At 40.6% G+C, this 22,414-nt stretch overlaps 1 protein-coding gene across 8 annotated transcripts in view; it reads left to right on the forward strand.

The window, feature by feature from the left end:
* Positions 1 to 7,828: 7,828 nt before the first annotated feature.
* Positions 7,829 to 22,414, forward strand: part of MLLT10 (MLLT10 histone lysine methyltransferase DOT1L cofactor) — a 305,775-nt gene continuing 291,189 nt past the window's right edge. For 6 of the 8 annotated variants that reach the window (XM_075922495.2, XM_075922498.2, XM_075922497.2 and 3 more), the window contains exons 1-3: positions 7,922 to 8,069; positions 8,252 to 8,420; positions 13,673 to 13,752. In XM_075922495.2, coding sequence (XP_075778610.1) covers positions 8,252 to 8,420; positions 13,673 to 13,752 — 249 coding nt within the window. In that variant the 5' untranslated portion in view covers positions 7,922 to 8,069. Of the gene's footprint in view, positions 8,070 to 8,251; positions 8,421 to 13,670; positions 13,753 to 22,414 lie in introns of those variants that run through there. The other 2 variants (XM_075922496.2, XM_075922499.1) reach the window with 2 other exon arrangements.

Consider the following 22,414-nt stretch of genomic DNA (forward strand, 5'->3'; position numbering starts at 1 on the left):
ATTGGAACCCTGACCCAGGCTAGGATCTGGAGAACAGTTTGGCTGCTGGCCAGCTAAATAATCTCCTACTCTTCTTTTAAAACATTTTACATTGAGGGTGAGCAGCTGACAGAGTAAGTCTGTGGGTGTCCTCAACAAAAGGACTCTTCGGCTTGTGCGTTGGTCAAAAGGGTTAGCAGAAGACTGTAGCTAGCGCGGAGAGCAAAGGGAAAATAGTAGGCAGGCTAACAGAGAACGGGTGGGCTCATGGAGGCAACATTAAGGGCCATCATGGAGAGATTGACTAGCAAGAAACTACAGGCTGGGAGTGGGGCGGGCTCCTGAAGAGAGCAGTTATGAAGAAGAAAAGGGGCTGCAATGAGCGAGTGGGGCAGGCTACAGCCGTTGAGACAGGAAATGCAAGCAGGCGGGCTTGGTGAAGGTTGCTGCAGTGGGCGTGCGGGGTAGGCGGCCTGGGGACGGTGCAGTGAATGAGTGGCTCGGATAGACTGGCTCGAGAGGGCTGCAGTGAAAGAGAGGAAGTGTACTTTGGGCTTCTTTTTCTCCTGCCGCTCCCATTGTTCACAGGCCGCCTTCTTCGCGCTGTTTTCAGCTGGCTGGGTTTGTCCTCCCAGAGCGAGGGAAGGAGACGAGCTCCCGCTGCACCGCATTTTATGTTAGCTCCAAACACAGTTGGGTTATGGCGCAAGTTTGTATTATATCCTACTCAGCAGCTCAGGGGTTTCCTCCAAGACAACTGGTAAATAAGTAGAGAGGACTATTTAAAAGTACTATTCACTGAGGGATGCTCCAGTGAGGCTGTAATTTACATGGTACACAAAAGGTAAAAACCCCACCACAGGGCTGGATTTATACATAGAATGTTTGTGAGTGGATTTTTAGAACGGCTCTTCGTAAAGAAACGGAGAAAAGCAACTTTCAGAATCACAGGATTAGGAATAACAAATACAGTCAAATATAATTTTGAAGAGAACAGGTTTGACTGTTTCTTAAGGATAAAATCGAGGATTAATCTTATTTCGTATTTAATATAAACAAGGAAGCCACAAATTTTGTCAATTGACAATTGCGTGTTTGTTCGGTTTAATTTTTTTAAGTGCTTTTCAGAAAACGTATGATTTGTTTTAATGTTTAAAAAACTTATTTACAAATAAATGATTTTAGCACTCCACCCAGAGTTGAAATTCACACTGTACATTACATTAGAACAGTTAACTAACTTGCTGGAAATATTCTTTCATATAAAATGCTGTATTCTTTAAAACAAAATAATCTTTGCGTATTTCAGCTTAGTAAGAATTAAGCAGCGTGTGTGTGGGGAGTCTAATATTTATTAGGAAGAAGGATAATTTCTGGAGAAATTTTAAAATAGTTTTGCACAAATTCCCTCTAAAATAACGATTCGTTTCAGTATATTGTTTCACAGGGCTTGGAATTTTATTTTAACAAATTAGAATTGACGTCTTATTCAATACTACATTTACACATCACCACAAACTAACATTTGACAAAAGTTTTAACTACAAGAAGTTAACAGATGTTTATAGATAGGAATTACTGTCAGTTAGATGCTAAGGACTGACTTTTCTCCCTAGCATGGAAACTTAGGGCTTGCAGTCACGTTTAAGTTGTTTAAAAGTATATACAGAATGTGTTTTTGCTGTTCCTTCCCTTCACTGTAAACTTGCAGTTTTTGTGGGATTCCATCGTTGAATAAAATGCAATTAAATGTAGATGGCAGACGTCTTAAAATCATTTGAAGATTTAAAATGTTTATTTTTCACGTGAGAAAAGCTGCCAAATAAATTGGCTTAAAATAAGAAAAATATTTAAGACATCTGTTTGTTTTCCCAGTTGAAATGTGTTTTACTCTCAAATGCTGTTAGGTGATTTTCAAAATGTGAACACAACTTGAGAAAAATTTAATTTAAAATGAAATTACATGAGATCATATTGTTTTAGTAAATATATATTGCAAATTGTGGATTCAAAATTTTCCTGCTAAAAGAAAAAGATTTTAAAATAGTCAGGGGAACACCATTTCTGGTCACTCTTTGGTGTTCTTTATATTGTATTTGTCTTGTATGGAATATGTTGATGTATTTAATATAGTCCTCCTTTCACAAAGGATCATTGTTGTTTTTAATTGGGGAAGTACCATGATATAAAAATTATCCACATTCCAACTTTGAAGTACCATGGTAAGATTGACAAAGTGATCTAGGCTTGCATCCTTAATTCTCTGGAAATGTTAAATGTCCCAAGATACACCGTATGTCGACATATCTGAAAGTTTTTAATATAAAACATCACACAGAAGAAAAGTGTGAAATTACTTTTAGCAACTAACAGTGGGAACATAGCCCATTGATCGAAGGTCTTTTTTATTGCATTTGGCCACTTCTTTATTTCAGGAACACAATACAATTAATTAACATATTCTTGGGCGTGATTTTGAGATTGGGAGGTGATGGCCCCTTATTGAGAAGAAAACACTTTAAATAAAAAAGTAACATTGTTTTGTCCAAATGGTACTTGGTAAACGAGGCTAATATCATTTATAGAGCCCACGAATGTGGTTCATTTACTCCAAGTTGTTGTAGTATAAAACAAAACTGACTTTTCTCTGTTCCACCCCATTATCCTGAAATTGCATATATGGATTTAATTTATACAGATCAATCTTAAAATAACTTTATATCAAGACACTTGATTAGAAACTCAGCAAGTCATTTCTTGTATTAATTATAATATGAATGTAACTCTTAAGTGGAAATAAAGGAGATGTAACCCTTGATATTAAAATTACACTACTAATCATAACACCACAAATAAAAATATAAGATACTGCTTTAGTATAAAAATGCTAATTTAAAAAAATTCTACACAGATCTGCACACACAATGATAATGTATGGTTTGTTTTTGGGATGACTATGTAAATGTACTTCTTAAAATCCCAATAAATTAATAAATACATCACAAAAAATCCCAAACTCTGCAGTAGATATGTCTTCTATAAAGAAAAGCTGTGCATTGCATTTAAATTACAAATCTAAATTCCAGAGTTTACTCACCCAGCTTTTCAAGGATTAGCACAGCATTAATATTCAGTATGGTTTGTTAGAAGTTTATTTCAGGTTCCTTTGTAATATACTGTAATTATTATTTTGATGACTCATAAAATGTGGATAACATTTCAATGCACTTTTAATGTAGAGAATTATAAATTCATTGCTAAATTTGAATCTTTAACCTATATCACTTAGAGAATGTTAAACCTTTTAAAAAGGACTAAGCACCAATCTTAAAAACATTGTTACAATTCCTTTACTTAGAATATTGGAGTAAGATTGTTTATTCAAGGAAAAAACCTTGCTTCATGTTTACAGTAAACCTCAGACTAGAATTAACATTTAAATGTCAACATTAGTAACAGAAGCAGTACTTGAAAACCACCTATTTCATTTATTGCTCCTGGTTAAATAGAATTTGCCAGAAGCTTCCAAAGGTGATAGTGCAATTAAAACAATAAAATTAATTTTTTTAAACAGTAGTTTTAAAGGAATGGTGAAACAATAGTGCCATTTTAAAACTATATTTACATTCACACAAATGGCAATGGGACAATAAAGAAGTAGGGTATTCAAAGCATACATCTGATAGTCTTAGATACTACTTATACTTGTATAATCTATAAGTGTACAAGATACAAACCATTAGATTAAAGATAAATGAATAAGAAAACTTTTTAACTATTAAAAATTACATAATGGTAGAATAATATATACTGGTTTGATAATTGGTATCCATGTACTGAAGAAAATAGAAAACTCTACTTTTTGGTGGTATAACTTTTGAGAAAACATACAGCAAAGACTAGATGAATATTTTTACTATGGATTTCATAGATATGTTATGTCCCTCATAATTGAACATGGCTAAATTTGTTGGATCCGAGCCAATCTGCCATTTAAAACACACTATGTGCAAAGGTCAGAATGCAAGAGTCACATTCTGTCTACATTGTATAGAGTGACTGTTTTGCCACTTTCTTCTCAGGAATAAGCAAATAGCCATTATTAACATTGATTTTGATTAAAGCTATTTGTGATGTTAACAACATACAGTATATACAACAGCCAAACAAAATTCCCAATGTATTTTAAATTAAAAAATATAAACATTAGTAACTTACCTATTTAATGTCAAGTGATTGTAACTATTTTTAATTATATGTTTTGTTTTGCATAACCTCCCTTTACACACAGGTAAAGATGAAAGCCCTTTGAATATGGGCTCAATTAAAAATACAGTCTACATTTTCTAGGAAAGACTTCCTTCCTATGAAGAATCCAGTTCTCCTACCTAGAATCCCAGAAACACAACTCCTAAATATACCTCTTGCTTTTGAAAATATGACATACGATGAATGCATTTCTTTGCTTTGTCTGCTATTCCTCAAATGTTTATATCTAAGGAATATTAGGAATATTGCACCTGCTTTAATTTTTAATATGCTGTATTTCTGTCAATTAAATGATTAAACAGAGACCCTTCTTTCACTAAGCAAGCACAGGGATGTGTTTTTGTATGTCTTAAAAATGTTTAGCAAGATGTAAAGAAAATATTCTAAAACATGTGAGAACTGTTATAGGAAATTGCTAATTGGTAATCAAAAATATAAGTACTTTTCTTATTTTGTCTGAGTCTGGAGTGATGGACTGTAATTCATGTAATCACTGAATAAGGTATTTAACATTTTCTTGAGCAATATCAGAAACCTTTTTTGTAAACAATTGCCAGTTTGTAAGTATAATTCCCATTTGCCTCTGGGACTACAAATAAATAATTTGGGAAATTTAAAATATAAAAAAATACAGAAAAATGTATAATTTTGCATTATGCCCTTTCCCTCATAATTTTACTGTCAAATTTCATGTTTTGTAGACACCTCTTAATATAACAATTATATCTACCCCTTACACAAGTTAAAACTTAAATGATTCATTCATATTCTTTGAATTACTTCTGTTTTAATTATTATAACCCCCATATATGTGTGTAAATCACTTCAAGAAGGGCTGACTTGTTTTTTCCAAAAGAAAATTACCCCCCCTCCCCGTATCATGTCAGTGCTTATTAATCACTAGACTCATAAAAATACATGCTACAAGATTTTATTTCTGATCTCATAGCTGTTACAGGCAGATTACTTGCAATACTTATTTTGTGGTAATGCATATCTTCTCCTTTGCATTTCAAAGGTCTCCTCCAAATGATTGTTTTACAAAACTATCAAGAGGTTATCTAAATTCTGCCATCAAATATTACACACTTTCATAAGGTAGTGATCATGGAGTTTCTTTCAGCCTATCTAATGTTCATTCCATCATAGGAACTAAACTACAATCAAAATAAGCAGATTTTATTAAATAATTTAGAGCATCGAAGTTTGACTGCATTTTTACAGAAGTTAATTTCAAGTTGATCAGTATTGAAGTGGCATTACTTAAACCGTGTTAATGTATTATATAGATAGATCCAAATTATACTTTTATTTGAAATATGTTAAATTGTTGCAAAATATATTCTTGGTGAAATCTTTTGATAGTTGTTGCAATAAGACTTTCTTTTATGACAACTTGTAGTTTTTCTGAGGGGCTGAATTTTAAGAACTAATATCACATAGAGGAAAATCTATTTTTAAAAACATAATAAATTACATAATGAGTATCCTAAAGTACAGTCACTTTCTTAAGAAAATCTTTCCAAACTGCTAACAAACTAGGAGAAAACATTGTTTCTAATTTTTTGTTGCAATGTAAGTTTTTCAAGCATGGGCATGTTAATTCCCAAAACCATATTATGTTTGCTATACTATTACAAAAAGAGAGAGATATTTATGTGCTAATATTACCTATCAGGGAAATTATGAAAAAAATTGCTTTTATACCATGATTTTTTTGGGGTCAAGCTTAACAAAATAATTGAGGATGCTGTTTAAATTAGATGTCATTTTCCTGACAGGAATGAAGGGGGCCTGGGATACTGTATCTCTCAGTTTCAAATAATTTGTGGGTTTTTAGAACTTCAGGCCATTAAATCCTTTATTCCCAAACAAAGTAGTTGGTGTGCACCTGCAATTTTCAGATTATTTTACAAGTCCAAAAAGCAATCAAAATTGTCTTGCCAATATGTCATGTAATGTAAACAGTTCTACATTCTAAATTGTATTCTGTCATTATAGAACTTTTGTTTTGAAGGGTGATTTAACTGAAATGGAACTATTCTAAATCTTTTAAGGCATCCTCTTTTTAATAACAAAACTCTGTTATATATCCTTTTGAAGCAATTTTTGGAAGATTACAGACTTAAAGAGCTCTATGTTAATAAAATGTTTAGCTAGGGCCTATCTCTGTAAGAAATAATCTTCATTGCTCCTTTCCCCCTGTTCTTCCTTTTCTATCTACATAATTTTATTTAAAACTTTGAAGGAGAGAAAGAGCCTGACCTAAGATATCTTGCGCACAAACTGCATTGCATTCTCGGATATCCCAAGGGGCAAGAGTAGTGCACAGCCCCCCTCCTCTTCACAAGACATGCATATGTGCACAGGTTTTATTATTTATTTAGCAATTTATAAAATGCATCCAACCCTACACTTTCTGTGTATACGTAATAACACTCAGAACAATACATATAATAGTACTGATGTAAACAAATTCTAAAATGTTACTAAGCTAGTCTTACAAAATCATGAAAATTTACCAGCCCATGTGCAAATTCTGCTTGCCTGCCCTTTTGAATGATAATGAAAATAAATCAGTGATAGGTTTCTGGGAAAAAAGGAAAATTATTACTGGCCTTAGGGCACTTGATGGAGCAGAATTTTGCAAGGCTGTGTTTAATCTCTCTACACACTCAACAACCACCACAATTAGTTCCTTCTGCTGAAGCCATACCTGCTTACAAAGGAGAATTGAAAAGCCGAAGATTTTCCTTGCTGCTGACCACCTCTCCCGCCCCTCCCCCACAGTTTCTCTCTGCTTTTTTGGAATAGACAGCAGGTGAATTTACATTAAAAACAAAACCAAACCAGCAACAAATATACTATCTTTAAGTAAATGTAGAGAACAGTTGTACTCAAAATGGTTTTTGAGGAGGGCCTGTCTTGCATCAGATTGTCATATTTTCTATTTAACACCATGTTCACAATAGTGGCATTAACTGCCAAGATGGAGGTGCACCCACATTGCAAAAGTTTTTTTTTTGGGGGGGGGGGCAAAAGCCCAGAATTAATTACAATTTATTATCTGTATTACGTATTAGTTCATTAGTCACACAGAGGAAAATAAACAAGAGAGCACAGATTGTGTGCATGGGGGTGGGATGTAAGGGCAGCAGAAATAAGAAAGAATGAGTCCTGCAGTCACACTGAGGACAGCAATAAGGTAGTAGAAAGATTTTTTTGGGAGAAGCTGGGGGTGGATGGGGAATGTATTAGTTCAGCAGCCCAACCGAGGGGGATGTGAAAGGGCCTGCGGCTGCACACAGGTCATTAGACGGGAACAGGGGTAACCCCAGACTTGGGCCTGCCAGGCGGTGGTGTGTTGGCCCTTGCTCCAGTGGTGAGGGGCGGCCGCCCGGGCGGAGGAAGGGTGTCACTCGGAGTCGCAGGCTAGCCAGCAGGCCTGAGCTGCCACTCCGTGTGCAGCCTGGCCGGGGCAACTCGCACATCAGGTGGCAGAGATATGGGAGTCTTCCGGCTGGCGCGCGCTCTAGTAAGCTCCTGGGCTCGCACGCGCGCAGGCCACGAGGGGGGCCTGCTTCTCTCCCTATCCTGAGCCAGCCTCGCGCACGCGCTCTATTTGGATAGTGGTTAGAACCGTTGGAGGGTCAGAACTCCGCCGTCGCTCACGTTCCTCTGGCGGCCCATGAGGCACTGCGAGATAGCCCGGACCTAGGCCTTCGCCACAGGGAGGTACAGCGCGCCTGCGCGCGGGCCTTGCTGGGCTGCCTGCCTGCCTGCCTGCCTGCCTGCCGTCGTCCTCAGTGTGCTGCCCCTGTGTGCGTGCGGGACTGACTGATACAGCCCGGGTGGGGGCGAGGAGACACTCCGCCCGCGGACATGGGTCCTAAATCACTGCCGTGGCGGCAGCGGCGGCGGCTGAGTGCCTGAGGGGCAGCCCCGGCCGGGGGAGGGAGCGAGGCAGGGTCGCTGCTGTGTTGACGGTATTTTTAACCCTTAGATGGTCTCCAGCGAGCCGCTACTACTGCCTGTGTCACTGGAGGGCGAGTTCTCCAATAGCATGAAGGAGATGATCGGTGGCTGCTGCGTGTGCTCCGACGAGAGGGGCTGGGCCGAGAACCCGCTGGTATACTGCGACGGGCACGGCTGCAATGTCGCAGTGCATCAAGGTGAGTGACTGTCCGGCCTACAGGCAGTCTCCTGCTTCAGGCCCCCTGTCTCCCACCTGAGACCCTCCCTGACCTGCTCTCATCACAGCCCCCCAACCTCCCTGCTTCCTGCCTCCCTCAGCCACGGTTTCCCACAGCCTCTTTACCGTTTCTTCCTGATACGAGCACCTTCCCGCCCCTCCCCCCACTGTACGTTCACCTGCGCGCTCGCTTCTAGTCCCACCCGACCAACCTGCCCCGCTTTCTTCCAAAACTGCTTTCTCGCTTACATTCCTCCCCACCCCACAACGTGCCCCTATCACGTCAACTGCCCACCCTGGCCGTCCCCTTCTCTAGAAGTTGCCCATTTTCTCTCCTCCAAATCCCATACCTGTCTGAGGGAAGCCAGGATGGGAGAGGCTGGGAAAAGTGGGCAAAAACAGACTCATCTGTTATGTTTGTCCCTACTGTTTGCTGCTTTCCCTGAAAGTTTGCAGTGTTTTAGCTCTGTTGATTCAGGGTATTAGAGAGACAAGAGGGATGAGATATTTTTTTTTACTGGACCACCTTCTCTTGGAGAAAGAAACAAGATCAGAAGCGTACATAGAACTCTTTTTCTTGAAGAAGAGCTCTCAGTAAGCTTAGAGGCTTATTTCTTACTAACAAAGTTGGTCCAATAAAATATATTATCTCACCCTTCTTGTTGCTCTTTCCCTGAATGTCATTTGGCTGATAGTGTCTGGTAGCTGTGGAGACTTCCAGTTGTAGTGGTTTTGGTGGTGGAGAGGGGCTGGTATTACTAACTGGTCTTGGATCTGCCTGGATTAGTGGAGGGGATTGGTGGGTATCCAGCTCTGACTGTGGTGCAAAATGTATGTATGATTACTGTGTTGCTGTCATTGGGTTGCCTTTACTTTGGGAGGAGGACAGACTGGTTTGTGGTGTTTTCACCTGACTAGAAAAGGAACAAAATAATCATAACTTCTAAATGAAGAGCAGAAATAAGGAACTGTAAGGGCTGTTTGTAGTTTCTCTTTCCTCCAACTCCAAGGTGACTGTATCTAAAATAAATCAGAAAATATGGAATTTAAAAAAATATATTGTATAAGTAAGAGCAGTGGAGAAGCTGGTGTCTTATTCAGCTCATTCATCTGAGTACCTGAGATTTGTGAGAGATTGAGGCATTTGTACTTTACTGATTAAATATTTTCCACTCCTGCATTTGTATTACATGCAAAACAGTTCATAACATACATACATTGTATTTATGAAGCTTACTCCCCAGTTGATAAAATAAAAGTGGGGGCAATTCAGATAGACCCGCAAAGGGAACTAAATTATCCCTTGTAAAGAACTTGGTGTCCTGAACTGAAGGCAGGCTGAAGAGTACCTAATGTAGTGAGTCTGTTTTTGATTTAGTGTTGCCCTGTTTCCAGAGTGGAGCTGATGCTGAAAGGTGTCCTCCTTTGCCTATAGTTATGCTTGCATCAAGATTTTGGGTTTTTGTTTTTATGTAGTTTAGAATAAGAGAAGAATGACCAGAACATAAAGACTATTTGTATTCAGAAGGAGAAGGAGGCAGTCACTTTTACCAAACTTAGTTCATGCAAAAATAAATGTTTACTTTTGCTAACACCAGTTTAGCTTCGTAAGTGTTGGTAACCTTGGGAGGTCTAGGGTTATACATATGGTGCTCTGAGCGGGATCATATGAAAATGCTGAAAAAAGTGGTAACAGCACTTCTGTCTTATGATCTTCAGTATTTCTATTGCCTGTGGAGTTAAACTAGGGTTAGCAATGTGGGGAAAGTATTGGAAAATGTCCCTAATGTAGACAGGGAATCTTAAATTGGACATAACTGAATTGCAACTATGTTTATTCAAAATCCAAATATGGAAGGGAAGATGCAATTTCAGTAATAAAACCTGATGATGATACTCTTACATTTTTTGAAGTCAAACACTATTGTGGTGGTTTCAAAAAAGGAAGAATTACTGACATACGTCTACCATATTTACAGCTAGGCTGTGTCTAGATTGGCAAGTTTTTCCACAAAATCATCTGCTTTTGCGGAAAAACTTGCTAGCTGTCTACACTGGCCGCTTGAATTTCCGGAAAAGCACTGACGATCTCATGTAAGGCCGTCAGTGATTTTCCGGAAATACTATGCTGCTCCCTTTTGGGCAAAAGTCTTTTTCCGAAAGACTTTTGCACAAAAGGGCCAGTGTAAACAGCATAGTAGTGTTTTCCGCAAAAAAGCCCCGATTGCAAAAATGTCGATTGGGGCTTTTTTGCAGAAAACCACGTCTAGATTGGCCACGGACGTGCTTTTCCGAAAATCTAGACGAGCTTTTCCGAATATGCTTTTAACGGAAAAGTTTTCCGTTAAAAGCATTTTCGGAAAATCATGCCAGTGTAGACCTAGCCCTAAAGTTTATTTTGAGTGTATGTTATTAAAAATGGTGCAGATCTTCACAGTTGACATTGTGGAACTGATAGAGGAGGCACTTGCATTTTTTAAAAGTCAGTTAGAATGCTTACAACAGTCCTGATACCCTTTTGGGGCTGAATTTTCATGCTACTTAATAGTCTAAAAATTAAACATCTCCTTTTTTGGGAAGTTATAATTATTTGCATATCAGACTTCTCAGATACGAGGCTGTCACTCTTGTCAGTTCTGAAGAAGCTTCTTTAAAATTTAATTATTTAATCCTCTGAGAAGATAAATCCTCTTAACTCATTGAAGAAACTTTATGTAGAAATAACAAAAATGTAATCATAAGGAAATCATATATTGAACAACAAACAATCTTTAAATTTGTTAATGCACAGGAGTGATATTCAAGACACAGATGCAAATATATTTGGAACTTACCTTACATTTCAAATGAGGAATGTCACTACCTGTGATGGACCTGGAACTGACTTACCAACCTCACTCCCTGAATTTCCCTTATCATTTACTTCCTTATATTATATGCTATGTTTCTCTGCACTAGGGATATGATAGTGTAATCGTGTAAATGGTTAACTGATGAGCCCAGGCTCATTGGTTAACCTTCACAGTTACATGCAGCCCCCCTTCCCTCCCACATTGCTGCCTCTGTCTCAGGCTCCCCGCAAACACCAGCTCCTGTGGAGCTGCATGCGCCCCCGCACTGCTGCCTCTGATACAGAGGAAGCAGCTCGTGGGGGCAGGTGAGAGCTGGCATTTAAGCTGGCTCTCCATGCGTACTAGCTCTTGCAGAGGTGCCTGCCTCTCCCCCTTTCCCAGATTCTGCTTAAAAGCTGGCTCCCCGTGAGCACTGGTTCTCTCCTGCCCCCTGACAGCTGCTTCTGCGAATCAGCAGTGTGGGAGGAGGGGCAGCTCCTGTGGAGTAGCTTTCCCCTTGTGTGTAAACATGTACCCGCTGATAATTTCAATGGGTACAAGTTTACTAAAATGAACACATTTTAACATCCCTATTCTGCACTATTGCCAATTTCCAATTATATGTGCTGAGACAGGTCTTCAACAGTAAGGTCAGAATTGTTGTATCGTTTCTGATGATATTTTGAATCTTCAAATGTAGTGCATATTTACTTGACTGTGCAAACAAGTTATTATGCCAAATTTCTTGTTTTTTGGGAGGTGGGAAGTATCTCCCTCTCTGCTTGTCTTTGCCAATTTTAGTTTGTGGTAGGTCAATGAAGAAAAATGTTTTCTCTTCATTACATCTATATTACAGAACTTTAACCTACACAAATAATAAAAGGGAATAATAAGTACCCCTAGTACCTACAGTTTTCAGACACACAATTTTTTTGTACCATGGCAACATATTTGTTTAAACAACTTCATCGTAGCCAGGCGGGTGATGAAATTTTTGGGTGTAAAAAGTACAAAAATAAGAAGTCGCTGTAAAACTTAAAACAAAAATTCAGTTTTCTCCAAATTTCAGTTGTGTTGACATACCCCCCCCCCCCCGACTTCTCTCGAGTATCCCTAAGGGTACTCATACCACCGATTGAGAAACACTGTATTAGAGTATTTTACTAGTTAGTTGTATTTCCCCCTCCACTCCTCTTTGTTGTTTGCAGCTAATTTGTCAGGTGACTTTTTAATTGCTACTTTTTACCTGACTGTATATTTAGAATTTGAAATAATCTGGCACTGCAAGCAAAATGTATTTCATAAACTGGGTTCATACAGCATTTGATATCTGAAGTGTAGAAAGTCAAATTCAAAATTATTCTGTGGGAAACATAATTTGACTTTGTTGTATGTACAGAGGCATTGCAAATAAACCTGTCTATACAAATATTTGTACTTGAGGTTCCCAGGGGACACCATTACTGGTGCTATGAGAACTATTACTTTGAGTTTCCTGTTATGGATATTTAATATTTAAACTATTAAACACATCCTGCTAGGACCCTCTTTTGTTATACACCAGACAAACTTAGACCCGAATTCAGCAAGGTGATCCGAATAGAGAGACTTTTATATTTACGTTTAGCCCCTCTGAAGTCAGTAAACCCTGCATATGGGAATAAAGGGATTCACATGTATGCTTTCAAAATCAGGACTATAGTAAAATCAGAACCTACAAGAGTTTACTTTGAACTTGGGCTACTTAATAGTGCAAGTAATTTATAAGTGCAATGTTTCAAAGATTGAGGCATTAAAATGTATTGTGACTTCAAATCTAGTTTTGATCTTGTTCAGTTTTGTCATATCCGTAACTGCACTTGCCTCGTGAGACAAAATATTATTTCTACGTTTAGAAATATCTTGTGCTTGCTGCAGTGCGCAAGTGCACAAAAAGTCATGTTATTGAAGTTAAATGTTATTTTTGTGACCATTTTTTCCAGTTCTAGTGTAACGCAATAAACTTTTATTTAAAAATTTTTTAACACTACAAAAGACAGATGTGGTTTTGTGAAGCTGTCTTCTATCCTAAATTAAACAGCAAAACATACTGCATGTAAAACATCTAAACTATATTTGAACAATTTTTGTTTTCAGAGTAAGGTAAATTGCAGTTTGTTTTACTTAATCAAAACAAGTATTTTGCATAAACTTACAGATTAAGTAGTTTGTACTTGACTACTAGCTTGAGTGGTAATTTTGACAGTTTATTGGGAATAACATGTTTTACCCATAGAAGTAGATTTTAGGGGGGAGTAAATGCTTCAAGCTCCGTCAATGAATTAGTTATAACAGAGCAAAGTAGAACCATATTGTAGAATTGCATTATGATTGCTAAAATATTTTATCTTGTCTGAAACAGCTTGCTATGGAATTGTTCAAGTACCTACTGGACCTTGGTTTTGCAGGAAGTGTGAATCTCAAGAAAGAGCAGCCAGAGTGGTAGGTGTTTTTGTTTGTTTGTTAAATAATACTACAAAATTGCTTTGTAGCAATGTTATTAAACATTTGTTGAACTTTCTGTTTGTTTAATTCCATGTTAGACACCATCATTCTGAAATATATTTTTGTTCTGTTTATTTGTTGCTGTCTTTTTTTAAGTTTAAAATAGTTTGTTATTACTCAGGTACAGATGTATCCCTGGCAATTTTTGTGATTTTTAGTCACACTTTCCAAAGTTCTCTCCTGTTATTCCTTATTGTATTGTGTAAAAGACCCATACAAAGATAAGGGATGTAAAAAACTGTTAGAATAGTTAACTGGTTAAACGGATAAAATTAGACTTGTTAATCATTGGCAGGCAGGTGGAAAGCAGCCCCCGGGGTTAGGTTCCTGCTGTCCTCCTGGGCTTTGTTGCAAGGGCCAGGTCCTTCCTCATGACCCAGCGCAGCTTGGGCTTCCAATCCACGCTAGCATGGTTGGGGTCGGGATACCACTGTGCAGTGCCTGTGCAGCCGAGGTCACGTCATAGTTCCATCTGAATGCCCAGGCTGCTCCAGCACGGCTGAGATTGGGATCCCGCCTGTTCTGCACTGGCATGGCCATTCACGATGCTCCAGCGCGGCCAGGGCCTGGGGTGGGGGAGTAGACACAGGTATGGTCCCGCCTGTTGCCCCCTTGCAGCCAGCGAGACTCAGCGAGGGCAGCTTCAGTCTGACGCGATTGGTTGTCTAACCAGTTACCCGGCAAGCATTCCAATAAGCTTACCAGGTGACCAGTTAAACAGTTAACTTTTTACATCCCTAGCTGGTAGGGGAAACTGCTTAACTGTATACTACAAGTCTTGCCAAGTACACAAACTAAAACAGACTTTTTTCTCTAATATATTACAGCAGTGTTGGGTGTTGAAAAAGTAACAGTTTTAAAAAGTATTGTCCATAAGAGTTAGTGTGTCTGTGAAAACTGCTAGTGTCCCTGTAAGTTTGTGATTAAAAACAGTTTTGGGACTAATGTGGCATAAAATAATTTAATCAGAGAGTTTTCTCTCCTCCTTAACTTCTAGATTTTACAAGACAAAATTGAAAGATTCAGAAAATCCTTCTACCAGAACAAAAGTGTGGGTTTTATGTTTTTTATTTTTTTTTAAAGCACACAACTAATTCTTTGAAAACTTTTTTTGGCGGAAATTAGAATGTGGTCAGATGACATTATGGTGCCTTTTTAGATGCTTTTAAAGTCAGAAGGCTCATACTTGGCTCTGATTGGTACCTTTATTGGTATCCTCAGCAGAGGCAAAGTACTGAATTACCAGGAAGTGAACTACCCTTGCAGCCACTAGAAGTGAGCCTTCTAGGTCAAGAGGAAAATATATATGCTATGGCAGTTTTGAGAAGTTGGTACTGGTCCAGACCCTTTTACTGACAGCCTTTGACACCAAACTTCTCAATCTGTCACCTTTCTGCCCCAACAGTGTCCAACTAAAAAAGGGTCTGTCTATGCTACAGTCCTAACACAGCTGATCTGTGACCTGGTTACAGTATTGTTCCATTTTATAGTACTGTAGTGTAGACTAGATCTTAACACGGTTTCATAAGTAGGCTAAAGCTCTGACCGTGTTATGGAATTCAGTTAAGGTCCGTTCTGTAATTTTGTCATAACTAGTTATGCAGACATAGCTGTAGTGTAAGAAGATGTGTTATGCAAGCAAACCCTTGAATCTGCAAGTATGATGGTCAAATGTAGTAGTTCTGCTTAATATTTGTCTAGAAACAAAATTAGAATTAAATAGGCTGTATTTTATTGAACAATTTTCAATTAGTGTGCTGAAACCTCTTGATTTTGAAATGGGCTATAATTAATAGCACTAACTCTAGGCATATGTTCTCTCGCTGATGCACAGTTGCTTTAAATGGTTAATTGCCATCAATATTAGTAAGCTAATTACATCTGATTTGGTTGGATACTAGATTTCAATATTTTTGTGCACTAAAGCTTTTCTTTCTGCTATGACACATTTAAGAAATGGGCAGATGGAGATAGCTGGCACTTACTTAGTCTACAGGTTGCACCTCCCAAAACCAGAATTCTCTGGTCTGGCAATATCTGTGGTCCTGCAAGACCATGACTATTCCTGGATCAGGATTCCCAGTAGCCTAATGGCAGGAGGGTAATTCAGGAGGGACCAGGCTAAAGCAGCAGGACGAAGCAGGGAGTGGGTGTGGTGGCAGCCCCCAGCAGCCTGCAACAGTGGAACTGGATCTGGCAGCAGCCCCTGGCAGCTTGTGGCACGGGGCAGCCTCCAACAGCGCAGAACTGGGCCGGCGACAGACCATGAGAGTGCAGTGCGGAGCCAGAGCCCTGAGCAGCCCACGGAAGCGGGGCCAGAGTCTGTGGGCTGCTGTGGGGCATCAGCCCAAGCCTTTGGCAGTCCGTGACAGTGGGGCCAGGGCTGGTAGTAGCTCCAGCAGCCCCCGTCAATGTGGGGCTGGAGCTCCTGGTAGCCTGTGGAAGTGTGGTCAGAACCTGCAGGCTGCTTTGGGGCTGGGACCAGAGTCTGAGCCCTTGGTAGCTCTGGAAGCGCAGGGCTGGAGCCTGTTGAATCCTGTGGCATTGTGGGTTACTGGAGCTTAGCAGACAATCCAGTCAGGGGAGCAGTAACAGGGTCAGCAACCCAACAGGCAGCCTGGCCAGGGATGGAGGTAGTGGGGAGCCCTCCTGGAGCTGGGAGCTATGGCAGTGAACCTTCTCAAGTCTGGCAAATTTCCTGGTTTAGGACTGGTCAGGTCCCGAGGATGTTGAATCAGAGAGGTCCAATCTGTTCTAATAATTCACAAATTGTATATTTTTATATTACAAGCAAATACTGTATCTCCTTGTCTGTCATGTAACATCTTAACAAGCTTTTTGAAGCAGGGACCATGTCTTTGTGCTTTGCATGGTACCAAGAAGAATGGGCCCCAATAGGAAAAGTTCAAAACAATGTGAAGAAGCGATTAGAGTATTAAGTAAGTTATCCATGTTTTATGTAATTCATTAAGACTTCTCAGATATTTGAGAATAAGTTAAACAAGAAAGCAGGTGAAAATGATCTTACATTCCTTAGACCTGGTCTGCCCTGGGAGTTTAGGTCATATTTCTAAACAAGTCCACACCACCAAGGCTGTTTCGACGACTTTAACGTCCATGAAAGTCAGTTTCGGTACTCCTGTTTTTCATGAGGAGTGACGTGAAATTCAACCATGCGTAGTCATCCTTATGGTAGTGCAGAAGCAGCGATATGAAAGTTGAAGTTTTTAGCCTCCAGGAAGTGTTCCACAGTGTGCTGTGGTGACTGCTCTGGCCTGGACTGTCAACTCTTGCTCTGCAGGTGAACAGGAGAACCTCTGGGAAAATTTGAATTTCATTTCCAGCATGGTGAGCAGATCTTGGAGCAGGCAGCACACCTGAGCAGCACACCTGACCCTACGAGTTTCCAGGGTCACAGATGAATACCAGCATGGAGCATGCAAGAGATCCTGGACCTCAGAGCTGTGTGGGGAGTGGAATCTGTTCTTGTAGAACTACAAGCCAGAAAAGGAACACTGCTTTATATGCCTTGATCGCAGAGGGCATGGAAAAGCGAGGATATTCCAGGGACACCCAGCATTGGCACACACAAATAAGGAACTGAGGCTTTTGTACCAGAAGGCAAAGGAGGCAAGTGAATGGTCTGAATCATTTCTGCAAACATGCCCCACTTCTATGAGAAGCTACAAGCTAGGCGGACCCCAATCAACTTGCCTAGCCAGTCTATGGATACTTCCTAAGATACTCCTCTTGCATCCTTGGGCAGCGGTGTGGAGGGCAGAGTCAACGAGAAGGAGGAGGAAAGTGTTCAGCAGGCAAGAGGTATAACCAATGTCACCGACAGCAAGGCACCTTTTCATAATTTGAGAAACAATCTGCTCCTCCCATCATGATTCGCAGCTAGGCACTGATCCCGGAGAAGACACTTTTGGTGAGTTTACATTTTTTCATCATGCTACAAGCGGATTAAGGAAATTGGGTGTGATCTATGATGGCTACTGTGCCTGCACAGTGTGAGGGGGGTGTCCCAGACCAGCTTGTTAATGTGTCTGGAGATGGAAGTGTGAGTCCTCCCTGCACAACTCCATAAAGCTCTCATAGAGGAATTCTGTAATCCTTCTCAAGGTTTCTGGGGAGGCCTACCTTATTATGTTTGCCACTTTCCATGTCAAGCCAGCAGTAAGTGGTCTGGCATCATTGCAGCACAGAGCATTGCAGCATAAGGTCCAGGTTTCTGGCCAGTCAGTCATCTTCTACTCCCGATCAGTATGATTCAGAGAAAATTGATATCTCGTATGTTAATCTGGGTGAGGTAGGGGAAGCTAATTGCTGGCATGTCTGCACTAAATCTCTGTTTGCTCAGGAAACATGGCTTCAGTCCCTGCTCTGCTGCCATGCCCAGTCCTCCTCCCCCTCCCACCTTCATGGTCCTCTGGGAAGCGAAAGTTGTGCACTCCTGCCAACTGTAGGGTGGGAGGTTGCTGAACACACAGGTGCCGTGTGAGCCTCTTATCTACCCTGCTGCCCCACCCAGACCCGCTTCCCCTACGTTCTCAAGCCCCGGCCTGTCCCTTATCATATGTGCCACCAAACCGAGTCCAGCTGCTCCCCTAAGCTACTAACAGATAAGGTTTTATGCTCTATAATATATCCCTGTAAAGTCTGCTCTTCACTTTTTGTTACAGCAGAAACATCAGCAAGCATGCTGCACACTTCCCTGGCTCCACCAGCTGTCTGGTTGGCACAAATCTGCAGGTGAAAATGGAGTTGGAGTGACATATTCAAGGAGCAAATGCAATCCATCCACTTGGACAGGGAGTCCTTAAGTGAGTGGAGGAATATGCTGCTGCTGGAGTTGAGAGTGTGTAGGGAGCTGGAAGTGAAGAACTGGGAAAAGGTCTTGAACACCATGGCGGATGTGATGGACCGCATGGCAGCCTTCCAGGACAGCTTTGTGCATAGACACCTCCTCCAGCCCTTGCAGAACCACATTCCCTCCTCATCAAGTTTCATTTCTCCATCTCCCAGGGTCTTTAGAATGCAGGATAGAGAGTCAAGGGCAGGTTCTCATTCAACCCTCTGGGATGCTTCCTGAAGCAAAAGGCTGTCCTTCTTACAGTTGTCATCAACCCCTCCTCCCCCAAGCTCCCACCATGAACTCTTTTTCTGTCCCTTCTGTGCCCTAAATAAAACCGCATGCTTTCTGAACAGCAGTCTCTTTATTGCTTATGTTGAAGAGGTGTGTGTGTGGGAGTTACAGGCAAGTACACTGAATGCAGGGGCACCTTGTTGAGAGCAACATGCATGGCTCATAAATCTGGCCGTTCATAAAACTGACTTTCCAAGTCTCTGATTTGCAGTGCCCCTCGTTGTGCTCTCCTTAGTGCTCTGTTGTGTGGCTGCTCATAATTGCTGGCTAGGTATCAACCCCCACCCTTGCCATTTTATAACTTTCCTCCTTACTCTCACAAATATTATGGAGCACACAGTATGGATGTAATAATTTAACTGGTTAACTTATCATTTACCATTAATGTATAAACTCTGCATGGGGCTGCTGGGAATGGTTAATGGTGTAACTGATAGAATTGGTATCAGTTACATGATTAATAGTTTTATTAATTCTTTCCATTCCTAGCACACAGCAGGCTGCCACTACATGGGAAAGTTGCATTTATTGGGGGTCTAACCTAGTCAGTAGACTGTGGAACTTTCCCATTAAACATCCCAAAGCACGTTCTACACCATTCTGCGTTTGCTTAGCCTGTAGTTGAACTGCTTCTCATTACGGTCCAGGCTGCTTGGGTATGGCTTCATGAGTCTTGGATGCAAGGGGTAGGTTGGGTCTCTAAGGATCACTATCAGTGATAGTGCATGGCAGCTGAGCTTCCCAGGTGGTTAATCAGCCCTGCGTAGTCAGTCAGCTCCGTGAAAGAGCCCTGAGCCTCTGACTGGGTGGGCCTGATTAATCATCTGTGAAGCTGTGCTGCTGAGCTGTTGAGAGAGGGCTGATCATTATTGCCATTTCAGCATCTCTCGTGGTCATTTTCCAGTTTGGGAAGAAAGTTACAGTTTGCTGCTTTCTGAAGAGGCAGCAGTTCCTAAATATGCATGTGTCACACACCTTTCCCAGTCATTCCACGTGATGTCTGTGATCCATCAGCACCATCAAGAAGTACCCCTTGCAGTTCATGTACTCCTTAACAAAGTGGTCGGGTGCCAGGATGGGGATGTGCATTCCATCTATTGTCCCACCACAGTTAGGGAAACCCATTATGGCAAAGCCCTCCACTGTGTCCTTCACGTTTCCCAGTCATAATCCTCCATAGCAGAAGAATGTTGATTGCCTTGGCTACTTGCATCACAAAAGCCCCCACTGTATATTTTCCCCACTCTAAATTGATTCCTAAGTGACCGATAGCTGTCTGATGTTGCAAGCTTTCACAGGGCAGTTATCACTCACTTCTCCACTGTTGGTGTGGGTATCATTCTGGTATTCTTGCGATTCAGAGAAGGAGGAAAAGCAATTCACAAATTTCCATGATAGTGGCCTTATTCATATGAAAGTTTTGCAGCCCACTGCTAATCATCCCATACTCTCATAACTATGCAGTCCCATCAGTCTGTGCTTATCTGACAGAACCATAAGCAGCATTCCACTGTGTCAAGAGAATCAAATGTGGGCAGCATTTGCCAGTTGCTCAGTTCAAGTGCTTTGCAGAAGAGAATGTTCGTGGCCTCCTGAGAGTCATCCTCGTTCCAGTGAACACTAGATATTCTTTGGATATACTCTATCATAGGCTCACTGTGGTTAATATGATTGTCATAATGCTTTGATGCTCAATGGGCTCCACAGTGGGTTCCATGGTTATGCTGCTATGGCATCTTTGTGGATAGCCGAGGGATAAAACGGTGCAAAGAGGCATTTACTGTTGTGTTCAAGCAAGGGCAGGGGGAGGAGGGAGAAGACAAGTGCATTATGGGATGCTGATAACGTACCCAGAACCACCTGCTGTACAGTATTGTTCCCAGTGTGCACTAGGAGCATCACCCAGAATGCAAAGGGGCATAGGAATTGTGGTATAGCTACCCACAGTGCATCACTCTGAAAGACAATGGTTGTCATTCTAATGGGGATGTGCTACTTTGAAATGAGTCTAATTCTTGCGTACTGTGGGGACATACACCTTTGACTTGGCAAAATCTGGTGCTAAAAAGTCAATTTTAATAAATGTGACTACATTTCATAGTGTAGACATGACCTTAGTGACTTAAGAATGGTCATACTGGGACCAAAGATCCATCTAACCCAGTATCCTGTCTTCTGACAGTGGCCAATGCTAGGTGCCCTGGGGGGAATTAATAAAACACATAATCAAGTGGTTCCTCCCCTGTCACCCATTCCCAGCCTCTGACAAACAAAGGCTAGGGACACCATTCCTACCCGTTCTGGCTAATAGGCATTGATGGACCTAACCTCCATGAATTTGTCTAACTCTTTTTGAACCCCGTAAAAGTCCTGGTCTGAGCAACATTCTCTGGCAAGGAGTTCCCTAGGTTTACTATATGGTAATGAATTTAACTGTCTGTACTACTGTTTTTTTCATTCTAAAAAGGCATGTTCTCCCATTAATGTATTTAAAGCCAAATATTTTATTGGATGGATCCAATTGCCAGCACGATTATATAGTATTCATAATAGTTAGTTGGAATTAAAGAAAAACCATGCTGGTAGTTTTCCTGTTTCAAATGTTTCCATACCATGGCCAGGGCTCTAGCCTTTATTTGTAGTAAAACTTTGGAGGTAAGAAACTACAGTAAGGAAAAACATGTGCCATGCTGTCATCATACATACCTCTAGAGTTTGTCGTTAGGGCTGCACGTAAGCTGGTTAGAGTGTTTCGTTAGGTTAGGGGTCAGCAACTTTTTCAAACCAAAGAGTCAAACGACTTCAAAATTCAGAACAAGTGGTCAACAAAGAGCCAGGATAAGAATGGCCATTTATATGATTGAAAATATACAACTTAATATTACTAATAATTGACATAATGATTAATAATAGCATACATGAAATGTTGTACTCAATAACTTTATTTAATGGGACTTCTGCTGCTTCATCTTTTCTCAAATTTCTTTGTAGTTTCCATCATAACTGGTCAAATCCAGCTTCATGCATGCATGCAGGCTTTCTTCTGTCAATCTTTAGCGCAAATTACTTTTGATGTGGTTCAAATGAGAGAGAGCCTGCTCTCACATATAGGTGGTGCCAAACATTGAAAGTAAAGCCAAGCTGAAATTATGTGTGGTGTTGCATGTGACAGGAAGTTCTTTCTGCAAACTTGGAATCAGATTATCATTGTGCTCCAATTTCTCCATATCAGCCCATTTGTGCATTTTTGCCAATTCTGCACGTTGTCGAGCAAGACATTATAAATCAGAATTCAGCTTGATGAATTTTTCCATCCAGACATCAGACTCCTTGAAATCTGCTATTTCTGTTTCTGAATTGCTGACTGAGATGCCTGGAATGACTGTCAAATCCAGTTCTTCAATGGACGATTTATGTGGACGAATCATAAACTTGAACAGTGCATTGTAT

The sequence above is a fragment of the Pelodiscus sinensis genome, chromosome 2 (assembly GCF_052426305.1).
Source record: "Pelodiscus sinensis isolate ZL-2025 chromosome 2, ASM5242630v1, whole genome shotgun sequence".
In the NCBI taxonomy this organism is placed as follows: Eukaryota; Metazoa; Chordata; order Testudines; family Trionychidae; genus Pelodiscus; species Pelodiscus sinensis.